Here is a 24,534-nt window from a genome sequence, read left to right on the forward strand (position 1 = left end):
GTACCAACAGAAGAGCACAATCACTGTTTGCCCAATTTACGCTACTCCTGAAGACCTGGCCCACAGTTTTTAATGTTTGAAATGGAAGCATGAATAAGAAGAAAGTTCCCAGAAACATGAGGCAAGCCCTGGGTGCTCTTCCCTTGCTGTTTACCCCACTTCCCTCCATCCCACCCCGCTCTCCCACCCTCTTTAGTTCTGCATAGCACCTCCTCCAGCCCCCATTCGCTTGGTCCTCCTTAGCACTTTCAGAAATTCATAATCTCTCAGTAAAAAAAATAAATAAATTGATCTCTCTCTATATATGTATATGTATATAACTAAATGGCTGACAGGCAGAGGTTGCCTGGCTGGAGGGTCCTATCCCTCCCAGCCCCATGGCCTTTTCTTGTTGCTGTAGTCTCTGCAGTGATGGTCCAGGTCTTGCCCTAGGGCAGGACTGTTCCCGTATTGCTTGCATTCTCCCACGCCTCTGAGGTACAGTACCAGAGTATTTATTCTATATATATATATATATATTTATGTATATATATATATTTATAATTTTTTGTTTGCCTGGTTCTTTTTCCCCCAAATCCTTTGGAATCGCTGCTGGGGAGCAGCTGCCAAAATGTGCTCCCCGTGCCGGTGGCCAAAGACTCTGCACACCCCACGCCCCAGGGACCCTCATCTGTTCCTCTTGCTGACCCCATCGCCCAGCTCGGACGGCAGCGGGGAGCTACATTCCCCTGTTCCCAGTCTGCTGGGGCCGTCGGGCTCTGCTCCTTGCACTGGCGGAGGGGTGTCCTTGCAGAAGTCCGTCACCCAGGAGGGCATGGAGAGGAAGCCCTTGGGGTCAACGGTGTAGAAGGGCTTGGTGTGGTGGGCAGCGGGACGGCGGAGCGAAGGGCTGGCGTGGAGGCTGCTGGTGCTGCTGCACTTCTTCCCCAGCGTCAGCCCTGGTGGTGGGGGCGAGAAAAGGGAGGTCAGTGAGAGGCTGCTGAGGGTCTCCGAGGGCTCGCTGTTGTTGCCTCCACCCCGCAAACTGCTTCCTGCCCCCTCCTCATCCGAAGGGTCCATGGAGTCATGGTGGGTGCAACCAGGGCTGGTGCTCCCACCACTGCTGTGGCTGCGCTGGTGCCGACGAATGCTGCGCAGGGTGAAGAGCCCCCGGCCTCGTAGACCGCGGCGACGGGAAGTGGGGGACAGGGGGGCTGCCAGGGGTCTTTGGTCGCCAGCAGCCGGCATGGGGCACAGGGCCACTGGGAGGTCCAGGGTACACTGGGGAGAATCACTGAGGTTGAGGCTGTCCTCCAGTGTGGTCTGCAGGCTGCCCGCCGAGCTGCTGCTCCGACTGTCCAGTGACGTGTCGCTCTCAGGAGCCTGGGGGGTGAAAACACACCATGTTCAAATGGGAAGAGTAGCAAGACTATTTTTTCAAAATGATTTGAGTTATGAAAATAAACTCCAGTTCTTCTCTCACTCTCCTCTGGTGGGAATGGCAACTGTAATCCAACTGAAACCTGCTCCAAAGCAGCATGCCAAGGATGTTCCCTTCTGGGGGAGGAAAGTTTCTATATTTTGAGCTTTGATTCCATAGAATCACAGAATCATGGAATATCCTGAGTTGGAGCGGACTCCTAAGGATCACCAATTCCAACTCCGGGCTCCATACAGGACCACCAAAAAAATCAGAGCCTATGGCTAAGAGCATTTTTCATGCCTGTTGGTGCCTGTTGAACTTCTGCAAACTCAATGCCATGACCACTTGTTCCATGTCTACCACCCTCTCATTCTGCTCCAGGATGAACCTTCTCCTCTCCCCTGAAATGCTCCACCAGAGGGAAGGGATGCTGGGTCTGTGAGCTCTGCTGTCACTGCAGGAGGCAGCGGGACTACTTTGGTGTCCATGTAAACCTGCCACATGGACAGGCTGCAGGCACATCAAAATCATCAGCTGGCCAGAAAGCAGATAGGCTTCTGCGGAGACCTCAGGAAGCCTCCTCTCATTAAAAAAATCAGCAATATTTTGGGAGAGAAAAGAGATTTTTCTGACTAGCACAAGCAGAAGTGGCTGTATTTAGGGGAGAAAACTCAAATCTCCTTTCAGGAGGAAGGGAAAATTACCCTAATGTCCGTGTGACAGTACTTAGTTACTTAACCCACACTTCATTTGTTCTTAGGAAAGTGGTCTACATCATGAGATTTGCATGGGCCCACCTCTCAAGCTTGTGCAGGTCCCTGTGGATGGCACTGCTTCCTCCCAGCATATTGACTGCACCACTCACTTTTTAGTGTCATCTGATTTCCTGAACCATAGCTATTCTATACAGTCTATCTCACGTAATGAGAAGTTTACCAGTTTCTCCTTTACAGTGGCTCAGCACTTTTCCTTCAGTGCCATGCAATCTCCAGAGATCTTTTTCTTCATGTCTAAACTTATATGAGAAGTTTCAACACCACAACAAATCAATGGCCTCAGCTCAAGACTAAATTTATCCCTGATGAATTCATACACATTTGTATTGTGCTAACAGTGTCTATCACAGAAAACTGGATAACACATGATTTTATTTTATAGCTTGTCTGGAATAGAGTGTCCCTGGAAACAGGAATTGTTCATGGGGTGACTTCCAAGAACAATAAGAGGGATCACCGATGGACTCCAGTCTCTGTCTCCTCTGCAATTCAGAGACACTTGATCTTCCCTCAGTGCTTTTATTCTTCTTCTCAGTGAGAAATAGATGCCTTTTCAGAGGGAGAGACAGTGTCTTTCTGAGGTGCAAGAGCTGAGTGGCGAGGGGAAAACAGAGCTCAGAAACAGAGTGTGGATGTGATCCAGAGCCACAGCACCAGGAAAAATCGAGGAGGGCCACGAAGATGATCAGGGGACTGGAGCACCTCCCCTACAAAGACAGGCTGAGGGAGCTGGGCTTGTTCAGCTTGGAGAAAAGAAGGCTGCAGGGTGACCTCATTGCAGCCTTTCAGTACCTACAGGGAGCCTTCAGAGGGGAGGGGGAATGAACTCTTTGAAAGGGTTGATAACTGCAGGACAAGGGGAAATGGTTTTAAGTTGAGGGAGGGAAGATTTAGGTTGGACTAAATCAGGGGGAAGTTCTTTACAGAGAGAGTGGTGAGGTACTGGAACAGGCTGCCCAGAGAGGTTGTGGATCCCCATGCCTGAAGGTTTTCAAGGCCAGATTGGATGTGGTCCTGGGCAGCCTGGTCAAGCGTTGAATGGGGAGGTTGGTGGCCCTTCCTGTGGCAGGGGGGTTGGAGATTCATGATCCTTGAGGTCCCTTCCAACCCTGGCCATTCTGTGATTCTGTGATTCTGTGAAACCAAGGTGGTTGTGTGGCTGCCATCTCCCTGGCTCACACAGTGGCTGCTATGCATACAGGTAGCTGTAGTGCACTTGTTGCATGGGGCCCAGGGGCGAGCTAAAACATGATGTGATTCCATATTTACATGGTGCTAGCTGCAGCTGTCAGACTGCTTTTTGATCCAAAGCAGAAGAGTATGTAATTTCAGGGGGTAGAGCTATACAACCCTTCTTTGCTGTACAAAATTATCTCCTCCCCAGCCCTCCTACACACTGTGGTTCCCTATGCTCTTCCAAGTCAGATCAGAGTCACCCAGCCCCTGACCACAGCTGGCCTCTCTTCTTCGTCTGCCTTCCTCCCTATTCAGGCCTCTATTTTTGCATGTGATGTGGAAATCAAGGTTTCCAAGCAGAAGCAAGTAGGGTTCCTCACCTGGTGAAGAAGTGAACAGTTCACGCTCGGAGACCTCAGTGATGCCCATGAGCCTTGCAGAGAGATCTTAGGAAGGTTATGTGCACATGAGACCTTCTCAGGCCCTGTCTGGGCAGTAGAGATGGCTGGGTGGAAAAACTCTGCTGGTACAGGTAACAGAGGGCAAGATGTACCTGGAGAAAAGGGGCTGGGAGGGACTGAGAAAACACCAAAATAAATGGGGAAGAGAACACAAACAAGAAAAAAAAAAAGTTCAGGAGTCCTCCACCTTGATTTGGTGCCTTTGCTGCTGTTACACTAAGAGTCCTGCAAGTCCAGTGTATAGAGGATATCTGACAACATACACTCCTAGCCAAGAAGCCTCAGTCTAGAGTTCACACAATGAATCACAGTTTCTGCACAATAGCAAAAACCTGCATCAGACCCTATAGATCTAACACAGCTCAGAGCCGTAAAGCAACAGCCCAGCTTGCCTCTCTTGTTGCTGCTCTTGGAGAGAAAAGCTGAGCCATAAGGCTTTGATTCAGCCAGATATCATTGCCAGAGGGCTTTCATTCCAGATTCTGCAAAGCAGGGGATGAAGGGAGATAAATAAACTGGTGGCTTAAGAAACCTGTGCTCAGGAGTAGAACAGTGGGACTTCCACAAAGGGCAGATGTCTTAAATGTTCCCTTTGGTTTTATCCAAGGAGCTTGGTCTCATGGGATAGCAATAATCTACCCTGCAGAGCGAACACAGGTTACCCAGCTGGCACGTCACTGAAACCTGTGTCCCTTCGTCTCTTTGATACTCTGCTCTGACCACAGGCAGGTGCACTACTGCAAATAGGAAGCAGCTTTTTCATGATGCTTCACACTGGCAAGTCTGAAGGAGTGTGTAAGATCTACCAGCTGAAAAAGGAAATGATCTTCACTCTCGAGGACTGGTGAACTGAAATGAATTCTTTGTTAGTGTAACCCTGCCTCACATTACCTCCATTCCTCGCAGGAAGAAGGAAGATAAGCTGAACCAATCCACACAATCCTGGGGAATGATGAGAGCTGTTCTCACCTTTGGTACCTTCATGCTTTAGCCAAGACTGGACTGAGTTGAAAGGAGTTTTCTCTATTTCACACAGGTAACTGTCTGGGTTTGTGGAGCCATCTGTGCTGGATATTGAAAGCAAGCATTCCCCTAGATCTCCTGCCTCAGTGGAGTCAGGGCTGTCCTGGCCGTCCTGGAAAAAAAAAAAATAAAGACAAAACCTGGTGAAATTTAACGGCAAATCACAGAGCAGACTTGTCAGGAAAGGTCTCTGAAGGTTCCTATGAATTAGCTAAAACATGCTCATATTTCACACTCAAATCCTTTAAATTCAGGGTCATTCAAAGGCAGTTATTAATAGTGATGAAGAGAACATTCAAAAACATACATCCCTTTTTTGTCTTCTATGGAGAAACTCTTGAAAAGTGACCAACTTTTATATTCCTCAGCAGGGGCATACGGATGAACACAGAGCACTTCTGAGGAGCAGGGACAGAAATACAGTGCAACATGCCCATGAGCACCTGAGGCTAACCTTGGTCTCCTTAGGACTCAGCTGAGAAGTGCTGCGATTATCTGACTCATCTCCTAGAAGGATGGAAGAGGACTTGTCTGAATTGAGGGATAATGCTTCCATTTCAGCCAGCTGGACCTGCAGGAAGGGAAGGAGCTGTCATCAGATGTCTAGAGCCCACATTTCAAGCAGTCACACTGCTTATGAAGGATAAGAAAAAGCCTGTAGGCCCGAGATGAATTTTATGTTATATTCCTTGGATACATCAGGTTCTGCCTAACCCAAATTTGGGCTGGACAGAAGAATCCACTTTCTAAGGAAGCTTGAACACAGAATCTGCAAGCAGCCCATCTCCAATCCATGATCTCCTAATGCCAGTATTGTAGAAAGGAGTCCCGAATCTGTCCCAGGGCTCCCTCAGGTTGGTGACAAGGCAGTCTGCTCTATAGAGAGATGAGGAATAGACCCGTCTCTGAAGGTGCCAAGGACAGCCCTCTTCAACACAAAGATGCTTTCATTCCAGAGATAGTCATGCCTCTTGCAGTCCATGCCAGTATCATGCTTTTTGTGTTCTCTTACCTTCATCACTGAAATCCCACCTCCCTCCAGCCTCCCTGCATCTTCTATTTCATCTCTAATCTCAGCTAACACCACCCTCCCTCCTGTACTCCAACCCTAAATTAACCCCTCCAGCCCACTCTGTACTATTCTCTCTTGATTTCTGAAACCAAGTCTGACTATGCATCTTTCTCATCCATGAAACTCATCTTTGCTCTAGCCCTGTGCCTGAGCTTTCTCCATCATTTGGCCTGTCTCATACCACCACACCCCTCTCCCACCTTTCCTGCAAGCTTACAATTCCCCTCTGCCAGATCTTGTCTTACAATACTCCTTTTTCTAGTAGCCTAAGCAGCCACTCTATTTGTCTTGTGCTCAACTTACTGGACTAGATTATTTTAATGGTCTTTTCCAACCTTAATGCTTCTCTGACTTTCTGTAGCTGGTCTCTAAAGTCCCATCAGTTCCCACCACCAGCATCTGACTGAACAGCTATATTCCAGGTTGTCTCAATCAGGAGAGCTTTCTTCCTGGGCAGTAATTTTGTCCTTTCTTGTGTTTTTGTTCGCAAGAACTGGGTACAGCTTCTATGCTGTAAGAGCAGGTGGAATATTTGTAGACATGACTCCTTTGAGCTGGGAGTTTAATGGCTTGTGCCAGAGACTGGAAGAGTCTCCATCCTTGGATAAGGCATTTGGAATAAACAAAAGGGAAAAACAGAGCTGTATTTAAATAAAGGGCACAAACAGCATCCACATTTGGGATATTATTCTGACTCTCGATCGTGGTGTCACTCAACCATGCAGAGAGCTCAAAGTAACCAATGCTTGATGCTTGAGGTGCATACACACACCAGAGAACCTACAAGGATGTTATGTCAAGCACACTACACAGCCACCAGTCAGCAATTAATTGTGTATAGAAACACCATCTTCATCCAGTCCCATTTAAGGTGCATACTCATCCATTACTTGCATAAGTGCTTGTTACATCAGAACAGCCTTCAGCTTGTAGAAATGCGAAATTGAAATGTGACAACATCTGTGACTCCCTTCTCCATCCATAAAAAAGGGTTTCAACAAAAGCCAGAATTTGGCTGTTCTTCACTGAACCGCTTGCTCACAATTTCTGGCCAGCTTGGGATCTACACAAAAAGCACAATCAACAAAGTCAAGAGCAGATCAACTGTGTGTGTAGGAACACAGTTCACTGCTGCTCACTGGCTAAGTATGCCATCAGCCACTGATACACACATCTAACTGTCAACCAGCCCAAAAGTGAAAGGACAGAAATGACAGAAGAAGAGGTTAGTAATATTCTGTTATGTTCTTGTAGCTTCCATTCCTGGAGAATATTGAAAAATATTCTTAACTAAAGATGAAGAGAAAAAAAAAAAAGTGAAACAAATGGCAGTGCAGGGCTAATGGGATGTTCAGTAGAAGCATGAATTGCCTGAGACACCAACCACAGGCACTGAACCACATATCCCTTAGAAAATAACTCATTGCAGGTATAAGCTATCTTTTAAGCAGAGCCACGATTAGGAAAATCCTTAACTTCCAAATAATTGGTCTGAAAATAAGATGTCAGCAGTTTAACTCAGAAGGACACTGAGCACTTTGTACTCCACGCAATACAAAGCTTAACACATATTAAAAACTTGAGCATATGTTTAAGTGTTGCATTCATCCACTCTGCTCAGCATCTTCTCGGATTAAACTACAAATGAAATGGAAAAAAAAAACCTTTCTACTGATAATGTGATCACTTTCACAATGGCGAAGCTAAGGGTGATTTGGTGTGCAGCCAACATCCTGTTTTGTTAAAAAACACATGTACTGAAAAAGACAACATAAAAACAGTACAATTCCATGTGCACAATGTACATTCTGGCAGTGTACAACTGGTACTAATGCACAACTCTGCTTATGTTGATGCACCTGAGTATCCTCTGATTAATGAATGACTGTGTATTGCTGGTGTTAGTGCTGGGCTCAAGTCTAGCTGTGATTTTCTGTTGGAATTTCCTCATTGGTTTTCACACTGTGAAATACAAAGAGAAGATCACAATCAACCTATGACTTAAAATCCTGACCTTTCACTTTGATTCATATAATGAGAAATAAAATAACTACTCTTCACTATTGAAGTTATTCCTATGGATATAGATAATTTCATTTCAATTCCACATTTTAGATACAGTGAAATATCAATTTAGAAAATCAATTTATAGCTCTGTAATAACCATTAGAAAATTTGAACTAAGAATAATTATTTGGTAATGATTATTCTGTTAAACTCTTTGCTGTGGTTGTATTTGAAGATTTTGCCATCCAGTTTCCTAGCTGGGATGGTAAGAAAATTGATGTTGCCTTAATTCTCAAGCAGGATACTGAAGACTATCTGGAAGGTTTTCAAATGCAGCAAACTAGCTGCAAATGACTTGATTTGAGGGCAATCATTCTGGAATACCTTTGGAAGACTTATTTTTCTGAGAAGGCTGAGCATCAACTGCTGAAGATAAGGACTTATATAAAGGACTGGAAAGTGCAATGATTTGAAAACAGTTATTTGACAGTATTAATGCAGTATCCATGGTTAAGTGTTGCAGTATTGAGAAACTACAGCAATTTTCTCATTTTGATACTTCCAAATGGAAGCTATTGGGATAAGTAGATAGCTGAAAGACTGAAAAAATGTAAAGCATCAGAACTAGGGGTCCAAAGCCAAATGAAATATTGTCATCTTCAAATGTGGATATCTACCAATAAGAGCTCTCTTCTCAACTTTCCTGGTTTCCTTACAAGCAAGAGCAACGTATCAAGTTAGTTATGGGGAAGGAGATGGTGTAGACTGCCGTTGATGTAGTGATATACTGACAGATGAGAACAGCTACTGATATGAAACTAATCACGACCATAGTACTTAAATATAAGAAATTGATTTCAGAGAAAAAAATAATTATATTTCTCACCTAACATCTCCCAGGCTACTTTGCTGTGAAGCTTTATAACGTGAAAAGACAAATTGCTTATGAAGTGGTTCTCCAAAGTATCTACGGTCCTGCTCTTAGCAGCAACCCATTTGTCAACTAACAGGATCTACACCAGAAAAGAGGATCTAAAACTTTCTCAGTGGGCTCATTTTTGTTTAGTGTTTTTATCAAACTCATTAACCAGTTTTAACCACAAACCAATCCTGGCTCACAGACAGCAACTCTACTCAATAAAGCATGTAAGCATGCGCTTATAGCTCACTCTCCCCAGCGGGGAATAAGTAAACGCATGCTTCAAATGAAGATGCAACATGCTAGAATCTTCCTCTGAGTTGTCTCCAAGTGCTATTACTGGAGTGTGAACCTTCCAGTTCTTTCTACACCGTGAGCTCCAACCTCTGTTCTTCTTGCAGAACTGAACACAATGTTGTCTTCATCTACATCTCAGTCAGTCCCTCCTGACCTACACCATGGTACATCTCAGATTTCTACCACCTCCAACATCCCCCATGGCTAAGGAGGGCAGGCTCATACCAAAGGCAGTCTCAGCAGCACATGATAGATGACAAACACAGGCCAAGCCCTCTGCCTACACAAACTACAGCCAGGAGCACACACTGGATATCCTGCGGGCATGTGAATGTGGATGTGCAGGTCTTGGGGAAAGAGTCCCCTCACGCATCCTCGTACGCAGGTTACCTCTTGCTTGTCATGGTTACACTTCTCGCACATGGCCGGCGAGGAGTAATGATGGAAGACGGAGCCCGATAGGTTATCGATGATCATTAACTCCCCGTCGAAGGAGTCCTTAATAATTAAAGAGACACTGTCCAGCCATAAGTTCTCCTAGGGGACAAGAAAGGGGGGAGGATGGGAGAAATCATTTTCAGAATGCCGAGCTTTTGTTTCAAAGTTCCTTGTGAATTTGGGGCTGGATTCTCCACCCTGACTCATCTGGAGCAGTATCTTGTTCTGCAGGTACTTGCACAGGGTCACAGGGGGAGCATTTGCTCCTTAGGGTGTGTAAAGGTGCCAAAATCCAATGCAAAAAAGAAGGATGGACTGCCTTCACTCACTGTCAGCGCAGCCCAGCACTGCTCACACCTCCCTTCCAGCTCCGCTGGTGTGCTTCACTCCATCTGCCATTTCCCCTTCTCTTTTCTCCTGAGTTCCCCTCTCAAATTTGCTCCTAACACAGCTTCAGCTAATCTGCTCCATCCCTCTTCTGCTGACCCTCAGGATCCTACATTATGATGCCAGTGAGCTGCCGAGCAGTGCTACAGGACCTGCTGCTATTACATCCTTGCCTCCTCACAATGCTACCAACTCAAAAGTCTACTGCTGAAAGCAAATCTGTCACCCTGAAGTGGAAGAGTCTGCCTGCTACTGCTAAGCCCTCAAGCATCTAGGCCCCTTGGCTTCTCCCCACAGCCACTTGTTGCAGTCTGGTTGGTAAGCTCAAAGGTGTACCCACCTGGGCAGGAGAGTAGCATCTCGTGCACATACGTCCTTCAGGCTCTGTTCTTCCACCACCGCCTCCTGTTCCTGCTCCTTTTCCCTGCCTTGATTTGGAGGAGCCTGACTTGCGGGAGCACAGTCCATGCGCAAATTCCAGCTCAATCTCAGCATCCATCTCTGCATCCTCCTGGGCTTCCTTGTTGCTGTCATCCAGATGTTTCATGAGAACAGCTACCACCACATTGATGAGGACAAACTGGGCTGTGAGCACAAAGCTGACAAAGTACAGTGGGGAGATGAACTGCAGGTTGCTGAGGCAGCTCCGGTCATCATGGCTGCAGTCGCGTAAGGTATCCTTGAGAGGAAGTTGGGTTTGAGAGGGAACGATGGAAGGAAGGAAGGACTAAAGTAAGAATGCAAGCTTGTCTGATCTTTTTGTCAAAAAACACCAATGCCACTGGAAAGAGCAGAGCAGTGGTTCTATCACTTCACAGCCTCTAGAATCACGAAGTCCTCAAAGAATCAAGGACATTATCTGATCATGAGATGCAATTTGTGCTCTCTGCTTCAGAGCAAGTATGCCCAAAGGTCTACAGAATTAAGTCCTTCAGATCATTGCATTTTTCTGCCACTGTGGCCCCAGGTGTGTGAATTGATGCTGTGCAGTTCTGCCCTCTCACATCGCACTCAAAAGTACCATATATTTGCAGAGAACTTTCCTTCTATCTAGCAACTCAGTTCCTGTGCTCCTCCCCCTTTCCAACCAAAGCAACGAACACTGCTGATCTGAGCTCTGGTCAGAATTTCTCACACGTCCCCCTGACCAGTTACCTTCATGATTCCGTTCCAGTTGTCTCCCGTGGACACCTGGAAGAGTGTGAGGAAGGCCATCCCAAAGTTCTCAAAGGTAGCATGACGGCTCATTCCTTCACAGGGGTTCTCATCGTTGCATACTGTAAGAACGGGGATCACAGCTATCAACGGGGGACACACCACATGCTCTGAGATCAACAGCAGGAGCTGGGGAAGGGGACTTCAGGCTCCTCACAACCTGCAGGCCTAAGCTAACGGCCTCAGCACCATGCCAGTCAGTGGGCTGTTGCCCAACAACACTTGACTGCTGTCAAAAAATCACTACTGGTGGTGTAACTCAGTCGCTCTGGGTGACCTTCCCAACACATCACTGTGTTGCCTTTCTCCATGATCAATATTCCACAGCAAGAGACATGAGTAAGCTTTCACTGACTTCTTTTTGTAGCCTTACTGCATTACCCAAGAATGCAGTGAAGAAAAACTGAAGGTTTAAGAATGAAAGAAATACTAGAAACTACTTTTGTTCTTTTAAGCTGTTAGAACAATCACATTTTAGAAAGAAATTCTGCTTATGTCAAGTTCACAAAAAGGAGAATGAAGGACAATGAATAATTCAGTCCCTTTATTGAACGAGTACTGAGCTTGAAAAAACTCCCAGCAGATCTGTAGCTCACACCAGAGCACAGGCTGCTTGAGACTTACCCAGTTTTCCAAAGAGCTCCACTCCTAGAGCAGCATAGATGAAAAAGAGTAGCATGAAAAGCAGTCCAAGGTTCCCCACCTGAAAGCAAACAGCATAGTCAGCCTACCTCATCTGAACAGGCAAGCGTGAATTGCACTCACACTAGTTTCTGTCTTCCAAAGCCAGGAGAGTAGAGCTACAGATTCCCAGGATACAAATGCAACAAAACAATTGCTCAGTAACCTTGGAAATCACCAGCGACTATGCCATCCATGGAACAAGATCCGCCAGCACATTCAAAGGATGCTGTTTCTAGCCAGTACTGACCAAAGTGTACAATTGCTGGTCAGGTGAATGCAGGCATATTGGAGCAGGAGCTCAGAGAAATGAACCCATTTTGACTAAGTGAGAGTCAATCTATGGATAACAGCACACAGAAAGCTGCAGTGCTACATGCCCCACCACGCTGTGTAAATTCCCCAAGGTTATACTTGGAGCAGAGCTCCAGAGAGATGGAGACAGGGATACAACCCTCCATATGTGGAGGGCTGAGCAGGGCTTGGGGAGGGAGATGGGAAAGAAGATGGATAAAGAGCCTCTTTTAAATTGTGTGGAGAGGAGAGAAGGAGAAGAGACTACAAAAGAGTGAAGAGGGGAAGCAGAGCTTCTTCTGCATCCTGTGAAAAATGTAGCAAAACCTGATTTCTGGGCTTCCAGCATTTGATGTTTTAGAAACTCCACAATGGGAGGATTGCTGCTCCATGGTACACAAAAGTAGCAACCAACAATGTGCGCTGCCCCCATATTCTCACTTTCCAAAATCACTGCTCTGCCTCTGAATCTCCTGCATCCCAGCATGTGGGGCATATGAATTATATGTGGAGAGCAGTTTTAAAAGTGGCAGGCTGAAAATGCTAGTAACAATTAGCACATCACTAATGTGGGTGGGGCAAAGGGAGGTGGGGAATTAAGGACCTGGTATTCAGTGTTTTTTGAAACCTGAATAGTATCTGATCTGAATGCTTGTGAGTGCATGTGGTCGCTGGGCCTTTATTAGGATCATCTACTTCAGGAACCTAATTTAGTCATTGCAACTGCTGTGAAATCCAAATTCAGGCAAGAAATGAATGATTCAGCACACCCACTCCTCTGGGCTGCCAGATTCTGGCTCCCTACACATGCAGTAGAAGGAATTATTTCTGATGACTAAATTGGACACCATAGTAAATGCTCTGAACACACACCTTTGTGTCTGTGTCTATAGGGCATTAAAAGAAAGGAGGCTAATAAAATTTAGCTAAGGACTAAATTTCCAAAGGGCTCCAAAATTAAAGCTCTATTCAGTATTAAGAATTGTTGCAGTATAACAGAGAAAGGAAGAGAATTGGAACAGGACAACTGGAGATGCCTTATATGTCATTAGCAAGCCAAAATCCCTGGTGTGAGTCTGTGCTTTAGCAACACAAAGAGAAGGACTGAAATGAGGAAAAAGCACAAGGGAAAGGACAGCTTATTTTAAACTGCTTCTCTTGGCAAAGCCAATAAATCTTGGAGAATAATATTACAGATAATTCAGTTGTCCCCTGAAGACTCAGTGTGTAAAATATGGAGACAAAATGCAATTTTTAACAGTGAAAGTGGGGGATTTTAGCCCTGCTTTGTGTGCAGATTTTGACACAGGTTTAACTATGGAGTGATTTTTTGATCTATTGGTTATATAACTTTATTAAGTGAAAGCAAGCCATTATAGAAGGAAGCAAAATCCAGTCAATAGGAACTGGATTGGTCATAGGCTTTGATACTAGATAGCACTATTCACTTTTACCTTCCAGGAAATACCTAGAAGCCAGACCTTCAGACATATGTTTGTGAAGGATATCATGGCAGATATTAATGACCTCCAAAAGACAGATCATCTTGGTTAGAAAAGGGTCTGGAGGTGACTGTGAGGAAGAAAAGCAAGAATTTGTAAAGCATGGAAGAATATCCTTGTGGTTTGTGGCTCAGAGCAGGGTTTGAACTGAGTTCCAGCTGCACTCTTTGCCATCCTGAGAAAAACCCTTCAATGTCTGATGACTCTGCTTCTCTGCGTGACATGGATACAAACATTTTCATGAGATATGAACAGTTCCATGGAAGTTCGACTGGATGACCTTGAAAGGTCCCTTCTAACTCCAATGATTCTATCATTTCTCCCTCTCCTGTTTATTCACTATATTTTAAGGGTAGAAGTTGAGTTCTACCATTTAACTGCAAATATACCACAGAATCCTTTTACTGAGGGCTGAACACACTTCAGCCAGCTCGTACTATCTGTGTGTATTTATCCGGGCTGCAGAGCAAATGCACCACATCAGCAGATGTTGGATATTTGGAATTTTTTTTTCTTCCCTGAAACAGTGTGCTGCAGTGGCATGGGCTACCACCACCCCACCACCCGTAGAGGTATTCAAAACAAGGGGAGATGTCACATGAGTGACATTGTCTAGAGTGGTCACAGGGATGAGTTGATGGTTGGACTAGATGATCTTAGTGGTCCCTTCCAACCCAAAACATTCTATGATTCTGCGATTCTTTCCAGCCTTAATGGTTCTATGATTCTTCTTTGGATCTGGAGATCTGCTCCATTTCAGATCCTTGCCTGAGCTGAACAGTAGTTGTGGCTCCTGGAATGGAGAAGAGCAATTTGCAGAAGAACTGCACTGAGCCAGTCTAGCGCAGCGGAGCCAGAACTAATAAACTTCAGGGGCACCAAGCTGCCTCCAACAAGAACACTTCAATTTTTACATTGTTCAGTGTATCTCAGTTCCAAACTACCCTGGATGACAAAGGATGCTGTTATATAGCCTAGATGTGAGTTATATCATTAACATTCTACAAAAATACAAATTATTACTGTAAAATAAAAAAGACTGGGGAATCAGACAGTGCTCAGGATTCAGGAAAGATCACAGAATTTCCCCTGGATTTCATACTATAGGTTTTCTCTAATTCAGATTGACATCTCTGTCTGCCACTAACATCAGAGGTAAACTCCTTATGAAACTACTCATGCTGTTTTCAGATTGATTCTCAGCTCCTTGCCACTCATGGAGACTGGCACATTCGCTGATAAAGCAACTGACAAACCCCCGTACATTTTGATATCATGCAAGATAGCTGCCTGTTCAGGGCCTGCCAGGGAAATATCTGATGTGTGATCAGTAGAGAAACTTGGTGCCGTTAGTGCTTGCTTAACAATTGTCTCTCAAGGATCCCCAAGGAAAGGGAATAGTCTCCCAGGTCACTTCTCCATCACAAAGGATCCTCTCACTAGGCTCGAAGCCTATGTAAAGTCAGCATCTCATTCAGGAACAGCTGCTGCTCACAGCTCATGGAATCCTTCTGTCTAGCTGTCTTGTGGTAGACACTTAACCGCCGGCTGCGTGAGCCACAACAGAGCGCGTCACTGCTTCTCATACATGAGAGGCTCAGAATTGTGAAGGGATCCAGGAGGAGAAAGAAAGAAAAGAAAGCAGGAAGAGGGAAGCACTGGCTAAGAAAAGCAGTGACGGGAATGCATGTGAGAGAGAGGAGGGAATAGGGGGAACATGCAGAGAAGGGTGAGAAGGACAGAGACCTGTGTTCCTCCTGAAATGGCTGCCAGTTGCTCTCCCTTTCTTACAGACAACAAATGACAGACACTAGCTAGACATGGTGGGAAGAATCCTGCCCTTACCCAGGATCAAGATTTATTTCATTCACCCACTGGCAAACTGGGATGTGAGGTAAGCCGTATTCCCATGACTTAACACTAAAACTTGTGCATCCCTTTCAGGCAGGTACGTGTATGCCACAGTAAACCCAGAATCATAGAATCACCTAGGTTGAAAAAGACCTCTAAGATCATCTAGTCCAACTGTCCACCTACCACCAATATTGCCCACTAAAGGGCATTGCCTTTGAGAAACCAAGAGAATTGACCATTTGGGAAAAAAAAAAGTGCAGAAAGATTTTTGGGGGAAGCTTGTGGTTTTTACCTGTGGTAAGGCTTGAACGACTGTATCCAGCAATGCTCGCATTCCAGTGGCCATCTTCAACAGCTTCAGGACTGTCACAAGAAAAACATGAGAAGTGTCACTCAAACTCAGCTCAGAAGGTTCATCCTTTTGCATACCTTACTAATGGCAGTAGAACAAGACAGAAGCCTTGATTTCCTTTGCCCTTGAAAAATTGAAATGTACCCCTTGTCCCCACATTCCCACATCTTTGCAATTTATATTCCCAGTTCCTTCTCCTCCAGTCTATCTGCTCCTTGCTAAATACACTATTTCTGCCACCCATGCCTATCAGGCTTCTTCTTTACCCAGACACATTCTGGCCAAGATTCCTCTTTCTCCAAGCAATGTGTATCACAATTACTCCTTTCCATTCTCTGCTTCCAGGGCTGAGGACAGCAGGAGTGTGTGCCTCTACAGCCGCTGCTCAGTGAGTCACTGCTGTGGGTCCCACCCCATGGCCACCTCCATCCCTGCCTCCTGCCCGTGCCTCTCTCACCACGGGCGATGCGCAGCACTCTCATGATCCTGATGATAGTGGGGTTAATTGGGAGAGCCGCATTGATTTCAATCTCTTCCAGGGTAATGCCCATGACAGACAGCAGCACAATGGCCAGATCTAGCTGGTTCCACCTTAAGAAGAAAAATCAAAGAGAATATGGAAAAGAGGTTTTCCACTTCCCTGACAAATAAAGTGAATTGTTTTCACTTTAACCTAAACATTTCTTCACGTATAAATCCAAGGCCCCACTCTGAGTCAGCCTGTATGGGCTTTTGCAGACAAACAGAGATTCACTTTGCACACAGCCTGAGCAGCCAGAGGCAAACCAGCCTGATCTGAAAGCATGGAGCTGTGTTACTATGGTGCTATGCTTTGACTAATGGGCTCAGCTTTTTATGGCCTCACTACTTCGTATCAGCTTCATTATATACGTTCTGCTTCAGCATGTTCCCAGTTTGCCTGAAGGGCAGGAAAAAACTGGCAGTTTCTAAGCCCACCTACTTTGCTTTCTAGCCTAACTAGCAGATGCCAACAAAAAGACAGTTCTTGGACAAACCTTATTATTGCCCAGGCATTGTATCTCTGCTATGCAGAACTAGGAGATAGTTGGGACTGCTACTATATTCCAGATAGGGATTCATCCTCGAGGTCTCCTCCCAATGCCCAGCTGTCCCACAGAAATGTTTTACACAACCCTTTGCTCACCTGTCCTTGAAGAATCGACGTAGACCAAAGGCCACCAGCTTGAGAACTGCCTCCAACACAAACACAGTGGTGAACAGGTAGTTACAGTATTTAAGAGCAGTCTCCAGGGACTGTCAGCAGAAAGAAAGGGTGGAAGAATTGAGGCAAGAGCAACAACAAGTTCATAACCTGTGGGGTCTCTCTTGAGTGCCAGTGATTCGTTACAGGATGGGGAAAATGCCCCATGCTCCCTATACTTGAACATGGAGGCCTCCTACTGAAGGCAACCATCAGCAAGCCCCTCCACCCCATGTTGTTCTGGGGATCAGTTACTGCTCCTTTCTCCTACACTTCTCAGCATAATGGGAAGAAGGCGGCTATTGCAAGGAGATTCCACTGAGGTTTCATCAGCCTCCTCTTCAGCCAATAGCACACGTCATCTGGATGCCACCACATTAATGGCATTGGCCTAGCTATGGGCAAGGAGTGAGGCAGGAGGGTTGTTCTTCAGTCATGTATAAATGCCATCTCTAATGGGGGGAAGCTCCTGCGTGCCTTGTTCTGGGACTAACACGAGTCATCTTTCAGCTGTGAGCTTCTCCACCACCAGGGACCAGTGTGACCAATGGGCAGCACTGGTGGCACCTCATACTGGAATGGTTCAAAGAAGTTGGACAGGATTTATAAGCAGAGCCTGACTGTGTTACAGGGAAAGGAGCTGAGGAGTAAGAAAGGTCCAGTGACATGTTCTGACATAAGCAAAGGTCTGACACAAGGGTGGAAACAGATAAGGGCTGGAAGTTCCTGCAAAGTAAAACTGGGCACCACTAGGAGCGAGACAAAAGGTGGGCAAGAAACAGAGGAACTAGGCAACATATCTGAATGATAACAGATTCAGTTCCTGACCTACCTTAGACAGCATTTGTTCAGGTACTAGAAGTGTCATCTAAACTACGAGTCTCCTCAAAAGAAAACTGAAATGCCATTGTGCAAATATCGTAACGAATGCATTGTCTACATATAAAGGCAAAAAGCGTCTTTGATGTAAGCAGAATGCTTTTATTTTATCAGAAGCATCTAGGGCTTTGCCCACAACACTGAGAGGTACCTGGTCTTCTCCAGCCTACGTAAAAAACTCCTTTAGCTCACCATGTCCTTTGCTGGGAATCACACTCCTGAAGCTGAGAGAGGCTCTTTTCAGTGCTTTACCCCTTCAGCTCCTCTTACAGGAAAGAGGTGGCTGGGTGACCACACAACCAGCCAATCCAATCCTCACATCTCAGATCATATGGCAGGAGAACTGGAATTTCATTTTGAAATCTGATGCAAAGCCTGAAGCTCCCAGGGCACTGCTGCTTCCACCACACCTTTTGTTAGGGTCCGGGAAAACATACCAAGTAGACTAGGCAGTTAAATTTGGGTGACCCACTTATCTCATTAATAATGTAAAGCACAGAGACCTAATTATACAAAACTTTTTAGGGACCCTACTCTTGCTTATATATCTAATTTCTCTTCATTTCAGGTGATTACAGATATCTAAGTGGGGCTGCCTTTCTAAGCACATACCAAACTCTTCACATATCTCTGCCTACTACATTAACTCTTGCAACACTTCAACAGTATTTTTAGAGACACAAGCATCCTACCTCTTCTAGTATACAGTGAGCATTAGAGAGCTGCAGCAAAAGAGCATAATTACTCTCCATGATCTCACTCACCACAGGTTGGTTGTAGTGCTCCAAGGACATGGTGACCACGTTGAGGCAGATGATGAAAGTGATGAAGATGTCCAGATAGTGGCTCGTGCAGACCGAATGGATAAGGAGGCGTATGGGGCAGTAAGTAGCATAGTACGGCAAACGCTGCGCCTCTTCAGTGGAAAGAGGGAGATGGGAAGAGTTAGGAGGAAATTGGAAGAAAGAGAGAGATGGGTAAGAAACACTGAGGAGGAAGCAGGCATAAAAGTGGTAATAAATGTTAAAGACGAGGGAATGAAGGCAGGAGAGAGAAAGGACAGAAAAGCATAGGTAAAAGAGGGCATAGGAGAAAAATGAATCACAAAAAAAGAGGAAAGTAGAAGGAGGGAGAAAAATAAATGGAATAAAGAAAAGAAAACGAATGCTTAAAATCTGTCAGTCTGTGTTTGTGGGAATGGTGCTAAATCAGCATTTCATGCCTCAACAAATTAAGATCATAAATGATAAAAGGGAGCAGATGGTTCCAGGAGAGGCCCCAGGGTGTCACAAGAGAGAGGTAAAACTGGAGCAGAGGAAGGGAAAGCATGCCTATGGGCTGTGAATGGAAGAATACCATCAGTCTGGGGTAGTAGGGAAGATACCTAGGGGCAAGTATGCTTTTGCAATTTTTGTTTAAAAGTAATACAGAAGAGGACAGATAAACCAGGAAGAGGGCTTACTTCACTTTAGAGGGCCTGGGACTCCAAGAAGTAACACTGCAACACTAACGGAAAGAGCCAGGAACAAAACACAAGTGTCTTCCTCTTTTTTTTCCTCTCTCTTTTCTTGAAATTTTGGTTTAAACACAAAGGATAACTTCAGTCTTCTCCCTAACACTAGTTGAGGTTGCATGAAGCCCAGGAGGTCTACTGAACTGTGTATGTCCTGTGCTGACAGTGCATACCAGCATGTACACGGTATATTTTTGGTACACTTTATTTCCCTGGGGACTGGATGCTAAAACCTCATGGCTTCTCCAGCACCACAGCTTCCCAACAGACTTCATCAGCCACCCCCTCTTCCCCAGACCACTGGTGTGGTGCATAGCGGGGCGGCAGTGACGCAAGGAGGAAGGCTCAGAGCACGGCCACAAGCGATGCATTTTAGAGACCGGCCCATCAAGAAAGAAAAGGAAGAGGAGAAGGTTTTTCTCAGAAAACCTTGGCCTACGAACCAACCAAACATTTAGGCTGTGCCTTACTCCTTCGTTTCTTCTCCAGGCGCCGCAGGCGCTTCTCCTCTCGCCGGCGGGCCTCCTCAGCCTCCTGGTGCTGTCGGCACTTGTGGAAGTTCTCCACCACTACCCCCACAAACATGTTGAGCACGAAGAAGCTGACAATGAGGAGGAAGGAGATGAAGTAGAGGAGCATCCAGGGGTTGTTGTTGGTCACTGGCTGGAGAAGAACAGAAAGGCTATGATCAGATGGGTGTTGGTACAGAAATGATAGGGATGGGTACAGCCACGATGACTGGCTGCTGAGAAGGTGGGATGGAATTATGAAAATGAGAGGAGTGGGATGGGAAAAGCAAGAACTATGGACAGTAGTGCATTTTGTGCAGAGTTTCAGAGGTAAATAGAGCGTCAAATCCAAGGTTCAGGCCCACAGCTGTGCAGCCAATGGCAGATGCCTATACCAGCACTATCAAGATCATAGCCTTAGCAATGGAGGAGTAGTGTTATAGCAGGCAGCAGCCCAACAGTCTCTTCTTACGGGGTATTAAAGCAACCATCTGTGGGCCAGAAGGGAGTCAGCATGTTCAGAAACACATATGGCACTGTTGCTCTGTTGTTATAAAGACCTGCCATGTGATCCAGACTGGTTAGAGGGGTCAGAATTACTACAGACATTCACTACATGGTCATAGAATCATTAAGGTTGGAAAGATCATCTAGTCTAACCATCAGCCCATGCCTGTGGCCACTATAATCCATGTCTCTCAGTGCCACATCCACACAGTTCTGGAACACCTCCAGGAACAGTGACTCCACCACCTCCTTGGGCAGCCTGTGCCAGTGCAGCACTGGTCTTTCTGAAAAGAAATTTTTCCTGACATCCAACTTGAGGCCATTACAGTCACAGCTGTGCTTCACTGCATGGACTTGGCACAGCCTGGACCACTTGCAATGGGAAGAGCGAGGGATTGAGAAGGGCCCTAGAAGGAGAACCTGGCTAGAGGGAGGTGTCCAAAGCAAGATATTAGAGTACACTCTCACCTTACTAGCTACTAGCAGCAGGAAGTGAAAAAGGTCTTTTTACAAGGATGTATTCATACCTGCTGGTCAACAGCCACAGCATCTAGTCCATTATACATAATATTGACCCAGCCATCCTTGGAAGCCAGAACAAAGAGAGACATCAGGGCCTGCAATAAAAAAGCAAAGCAGATGTGGAGCAGGTGCATCTGGCAGACTGGGAAAAATAAGTGAGTTTTTACGCTCTAACACACACACTGTTGAAATACTCTTTCTGCCCGTGTCTCTGCACACATCAAAATCTGCTCCTTTTAGTGAGGAAGAGGGGGGTGGAGGGGGGGACAGGAAGCCAGATCGACCAGAGTGAAGAGGTCATGAAGAACATCTGCTTCACAGCATGAGCTAAACAAGAAAATCAAGCTCTCTGCTGCCACCCTTTTCTTTCCCCACTACCTGTACACATCATGCTGTTACTAAACCACCAGCAACAGGCTCTACATGGATACACATACCCAATAACTGCTCTTCCTAGCCCTAAGATCAGGCTTTTCGGGCACTCAGAGAGGTACGTATAGGAGGAGAGCTGAGTTCCCATCAGAGATGTGGGCTGCAGGCATACTCACCTGTCCCAGGTTGTCGAAGTTGTACTTGTGGTGCACCCACTTGTAGTTGGCAGCCACGCAGTCAGACCGGTTGGTGATGTTCCTGATGTCAACCCCTAGGCAGTGGTAGAACTTGCCCTTGAAGAGCTGTGGAAGGGGAGCAACTCCATCAGCCCCTTTCCCTCCAGGGCTCACCATGCACCTGGAATGTGCAGAAGCTCCCAAGAAAGTAGGTGGGCGGCAGGGCTTCCTCCAGGAGAGGAATGGGGGAACAACAGAGCATTACACAGCACTGGTTGATGCACTGGTAAGGAGACAGGGCCAATCCTGCAAATTCACATCTGGCTTTTCATCTTCCTGTATTGCTCCAGGCAGAAGTGACTGTAAGTCTTTGCTATCTGACAGCTGTTAGGGCAGTATTTGGGGGCCCAATTAAAGCCATTAGCCCAATAATCTTCTATTCGGCCACTAAGAGCAATCACCCCTCCCTGCTTCCCAGTTACCAAGAAAGCTGATGGGAAAGAAAATCATCTGTGGGTAAAGAACCAGAAAATACATCCCCTGCTTCTCAGATACTATTTTTTCCCACAAAGCTGCACTGCTCTATCTCTCTGCCCAGGGCTCCCTTCCCCATATGGAAGGTACTGGATTGTGCATTTGTACAGATGCATAAGAGCAGACTAAGTATAGCGCATTCCCTGAGATGGAAGTAACGCCCACACCCTCGCTCCTCTCACCAAAAATAAAGAGAATTAAATAAAAAAATAAAAGGAGGATGTGGGTGGACTTAGGGTTGATAGCAAGGGGGAGGAATGGAACTGGCTGGAGGCAGGGTTCGTGAAAGTAGGAATGGAGCTGCCTGCCCTTTCTGTGTGGCATAGATGTGCCCAGTGAGCCAGCTCTGGGCTCTCCCTGTAACACTGACCCAAACCCTGACTTGATCCTGCCATGCATGCACAAGCATTAACTCCTGTCTTGCACATTCAGCAATGTTTGCACTTGTTGAAGACCTGGATGCACTTGCCAAAGGCCATGGGGACACTTCAGAGGGAGACATTTCATGGGGCTGAGCAGCTGCAGAAGTTTCCCAGCTTGCTTGCTCCTCCTGCTTTGTTCAGTTTCCTGTGCCTGTTGTAGCTGGGGGTACAGGTGCCCATGGTAGGTATGGGAATGCCAGGGCTGTTTGAGGGCAATAGGAACCCTACCTGTACACCCAGGATGCCAAAGATGATGAAGAAAGCGCAGCAGATGAGGACAATGTTTCCTATGGGCTTGAGGGAAGAAATGAGTGTCTCCACCACCAGCTTGAGGCCAGGGGCTCGGCTGATGACTCTGGAAAGGAAGGAAAGGGAAGGGTGACAGACAGAGCAGGAGTGTTTGGCCACAGATGAGCGTTTTCAGCAGCAGAGGGTCCCTGCTCTCCCTGTGCAATTGCTTGTAATGGGAAACACTCCTACCAGGGCCCCCAGTGCTCTTTTATCCCATGGGTTGGATGTCTGATGAAATATCTCCATGGTCAGAGCCATATGACTAAGGTTTGTGGATTGTCAAAGACCACCTTTTGACCATTACAGTGGGGTCTGAATCCAGGACCCTTCCTGGGGGAACCAGTAAGAAGGAGGAGTAGAACAGAACATGGTGGGACTCTGACCGGAGTGGCCGTAAGGTGCGCAGCAGCCGGAGGACCCGCAGCACCCCTAGGATTTTGGCACCACCAGCAGAAGCCACTGAGACCACAATGTCAATGAGAGACACGAAGACCAAGAAGCCATCCAGGACATTCCAGCTGCTGCGGAGATAAGCTTGATCCCCAAAATACAGGCCTAGAGAGACCACCTGCAAGAGAAGGAAGAGGATGGAGTCTAAAGTGGTCCTCCATGTTGCTTGATAGAGGACATCCACAGAAGAAGGGAAGATTGGCAAATGGTTATCACCTCCTTGCTCCTAATGGAGCAGCAAGGACTCATTCTGAATCCTATAACCAGTCTCATCACCTTTTCCTTTTGAATGAAAGGTTATGAAGGAAAATGTCTTTGTCCAAAGTGGTGGCACCTAACACTAGAAAAAACAAGGCCAAGCTCTGGAGTAGCATTTCACTATGATTGCCATGGTGTCTTCTCACCTCTTCTCTGCATCCCTGAGCAACAGAACTCTGTAGAGGATGTTCCAATATCACATACCTCCCAGTACAGAGATCAATTTTGTTTTGAGAGCTAGAACCAGGAACTAAAACCCATACTTTGGCTACTAAAACACTCTAAAAATCACGCCAGTAGTTTAGGAATTAATTTTAGGGAGTTTTGCCTTAGGCTTCTAGTTTTGAGACTTACTTTCCCCAGTATTTAGTCTCTTTCCTCACCACAAGCGGATTAACCAGATTTCTCTATTGTTGCAGTGACACCTATTGAATAATTATCTCAACTAATGGCAATTCATTAATATTATTGTAATTATTCCTTCTCTTGTTCCAGGAGGAAGGGAATGGACTTTTGATATTATTACAGAATCCATAGCTGGAGACTAGCTATTCCTCCCAGATACCGAGATCCCTTTGGTTTTAAAGCTCAGGTTAAGCATCTCCTCCATGCACAACTAGAGGGGACTTAACTCCCCTTTACCAAAGCAGGGAGAAGGACTGGGACATCAAAAAAATGGAGAGATTTTGGAAAAGTGCCGAGCAAACATGAGCCATGGTATTCCTGACACTGGGGAAAGGCTCTGAGCCATTCATTTCCATTAACTTACCTTCAGTGTCATCTCAGCTACAAAAATTGCTGTGAAAATGTAGTTGGACACAGTGAGAAAGATTCTCTCCTAGAAAAAAAAAAAGAGAGAGAGAGAGAGAGAGAGAATGGCTTTAAATGTATCTTGACTTCTTGTTATTCCATGAGGCCCCTGTGGTGAACTTGATATCCTTTTCTTTCCTGTTAAGGGTCTGAAGCTTGGAAGAATAAAAGAAGCACTCCTGGCAAAGGTCAGCACTGACAGCTTTGGGCTCA

At 46.0% G+C, this 24,534-nt stretch overlaps 1 protein-coding gene across 2 annotated transcripts in view; it reads right to left on the reverse strand.

Annotated features, from left to right (window-relative positions):
* Window positions 1-213: 213 nt before the first annotated feature.
* Window positions 214-24,534, reverse strand: part of CACNA1I (calcium voltage-gated channel subunit alpha1 I) — a 151,131-nt gene continuing 126,810 nt past the window's right edge. Inside the window, exons 19-36 of one of the 2 annotated variants that reach the window (XM_031554341.2) lie at window positions 24,281-24,349; window positions 23,187-23,371; window positions 22,741-22,867; window positions 21,557-21,682; window positions 21,014-21,103; window positions 19,941-20,133; window positions 18,722-18,873; window positions 17,022-17,131; window positions 16,314-16,447; window positions 15,797-15,867; window positions 11,798-11,876; window positions 11,114-11,235; window positions 10,299-10,637; window positions 9,524-9,670; window positions 5,293-5,409; window positions 4,785-4,950; window positions 3,735-3,931; window positions 214-1,362 (exon numbers count right to left, since the gene is read on the reverse strand). In XM_031554341.2, coding sequence (XP_031410201.2) covers window positions 667-1,362; window positions 3,735-3,931; window positions 4,785-4,950; window positions 5,293-5,409; window positions 9,524-9,670; window positions 10,299-10,637; window positions 11,114-11,235; window positions 11,798-11,876; window positions 15,797-15,867; window positions 16,314-16,447; window positions 17,022-17,131; window positions 18,722-18,873; window positions 19,941-20,133; window positions 21,014-21,103; window positions 21,557-21,682; window positions 22,741-22,867; window positions 23,187-23,371; window positions 24,281-24,349 — 3,120 coding nt within the window. In that variant the 3' untranslated portion in view covers window positions 214-666. Of the gene's footprint in view, window positions 1,363-3,734; window positions 3,932-4,784; window positions 4,951-5,292; window positions 5,410-9,523; window positions 9,671-10,298; window positions 10,638-11,113; window positions 11,236-11,797; window positions 11,877-15,796; window positions 15,868-16,313; window positions 16,448-17,021; window positions 17,132-18,721; window positions 18,874-19,913; window positions 20,134-21,013; window positions 21,104-21,556; window positions 21,683-22,740; window positions 22,868-23,186; window positions 23,372-24,280; window positions 24,350-24,534 lie in introns of both variants that reach the window. The other variant, XM_085226112.1, reaches the window with a different exon arrangement.

Source organism: Meleagris gallopavo, chromosome 1, assembly GCF_905368555.1.
Source record: "Meleagris gallopavo chromosome 1, MGAL_WU_HG_1.1, whole genome shotgun sequence".
Classification (NCBI taxonomy): domain Eukaryota; kingdom Metazoa; phylum Chordata; class Aves; order Galliformes; family Phasianidae; genus Meleagris; species Meleagris gallopavo.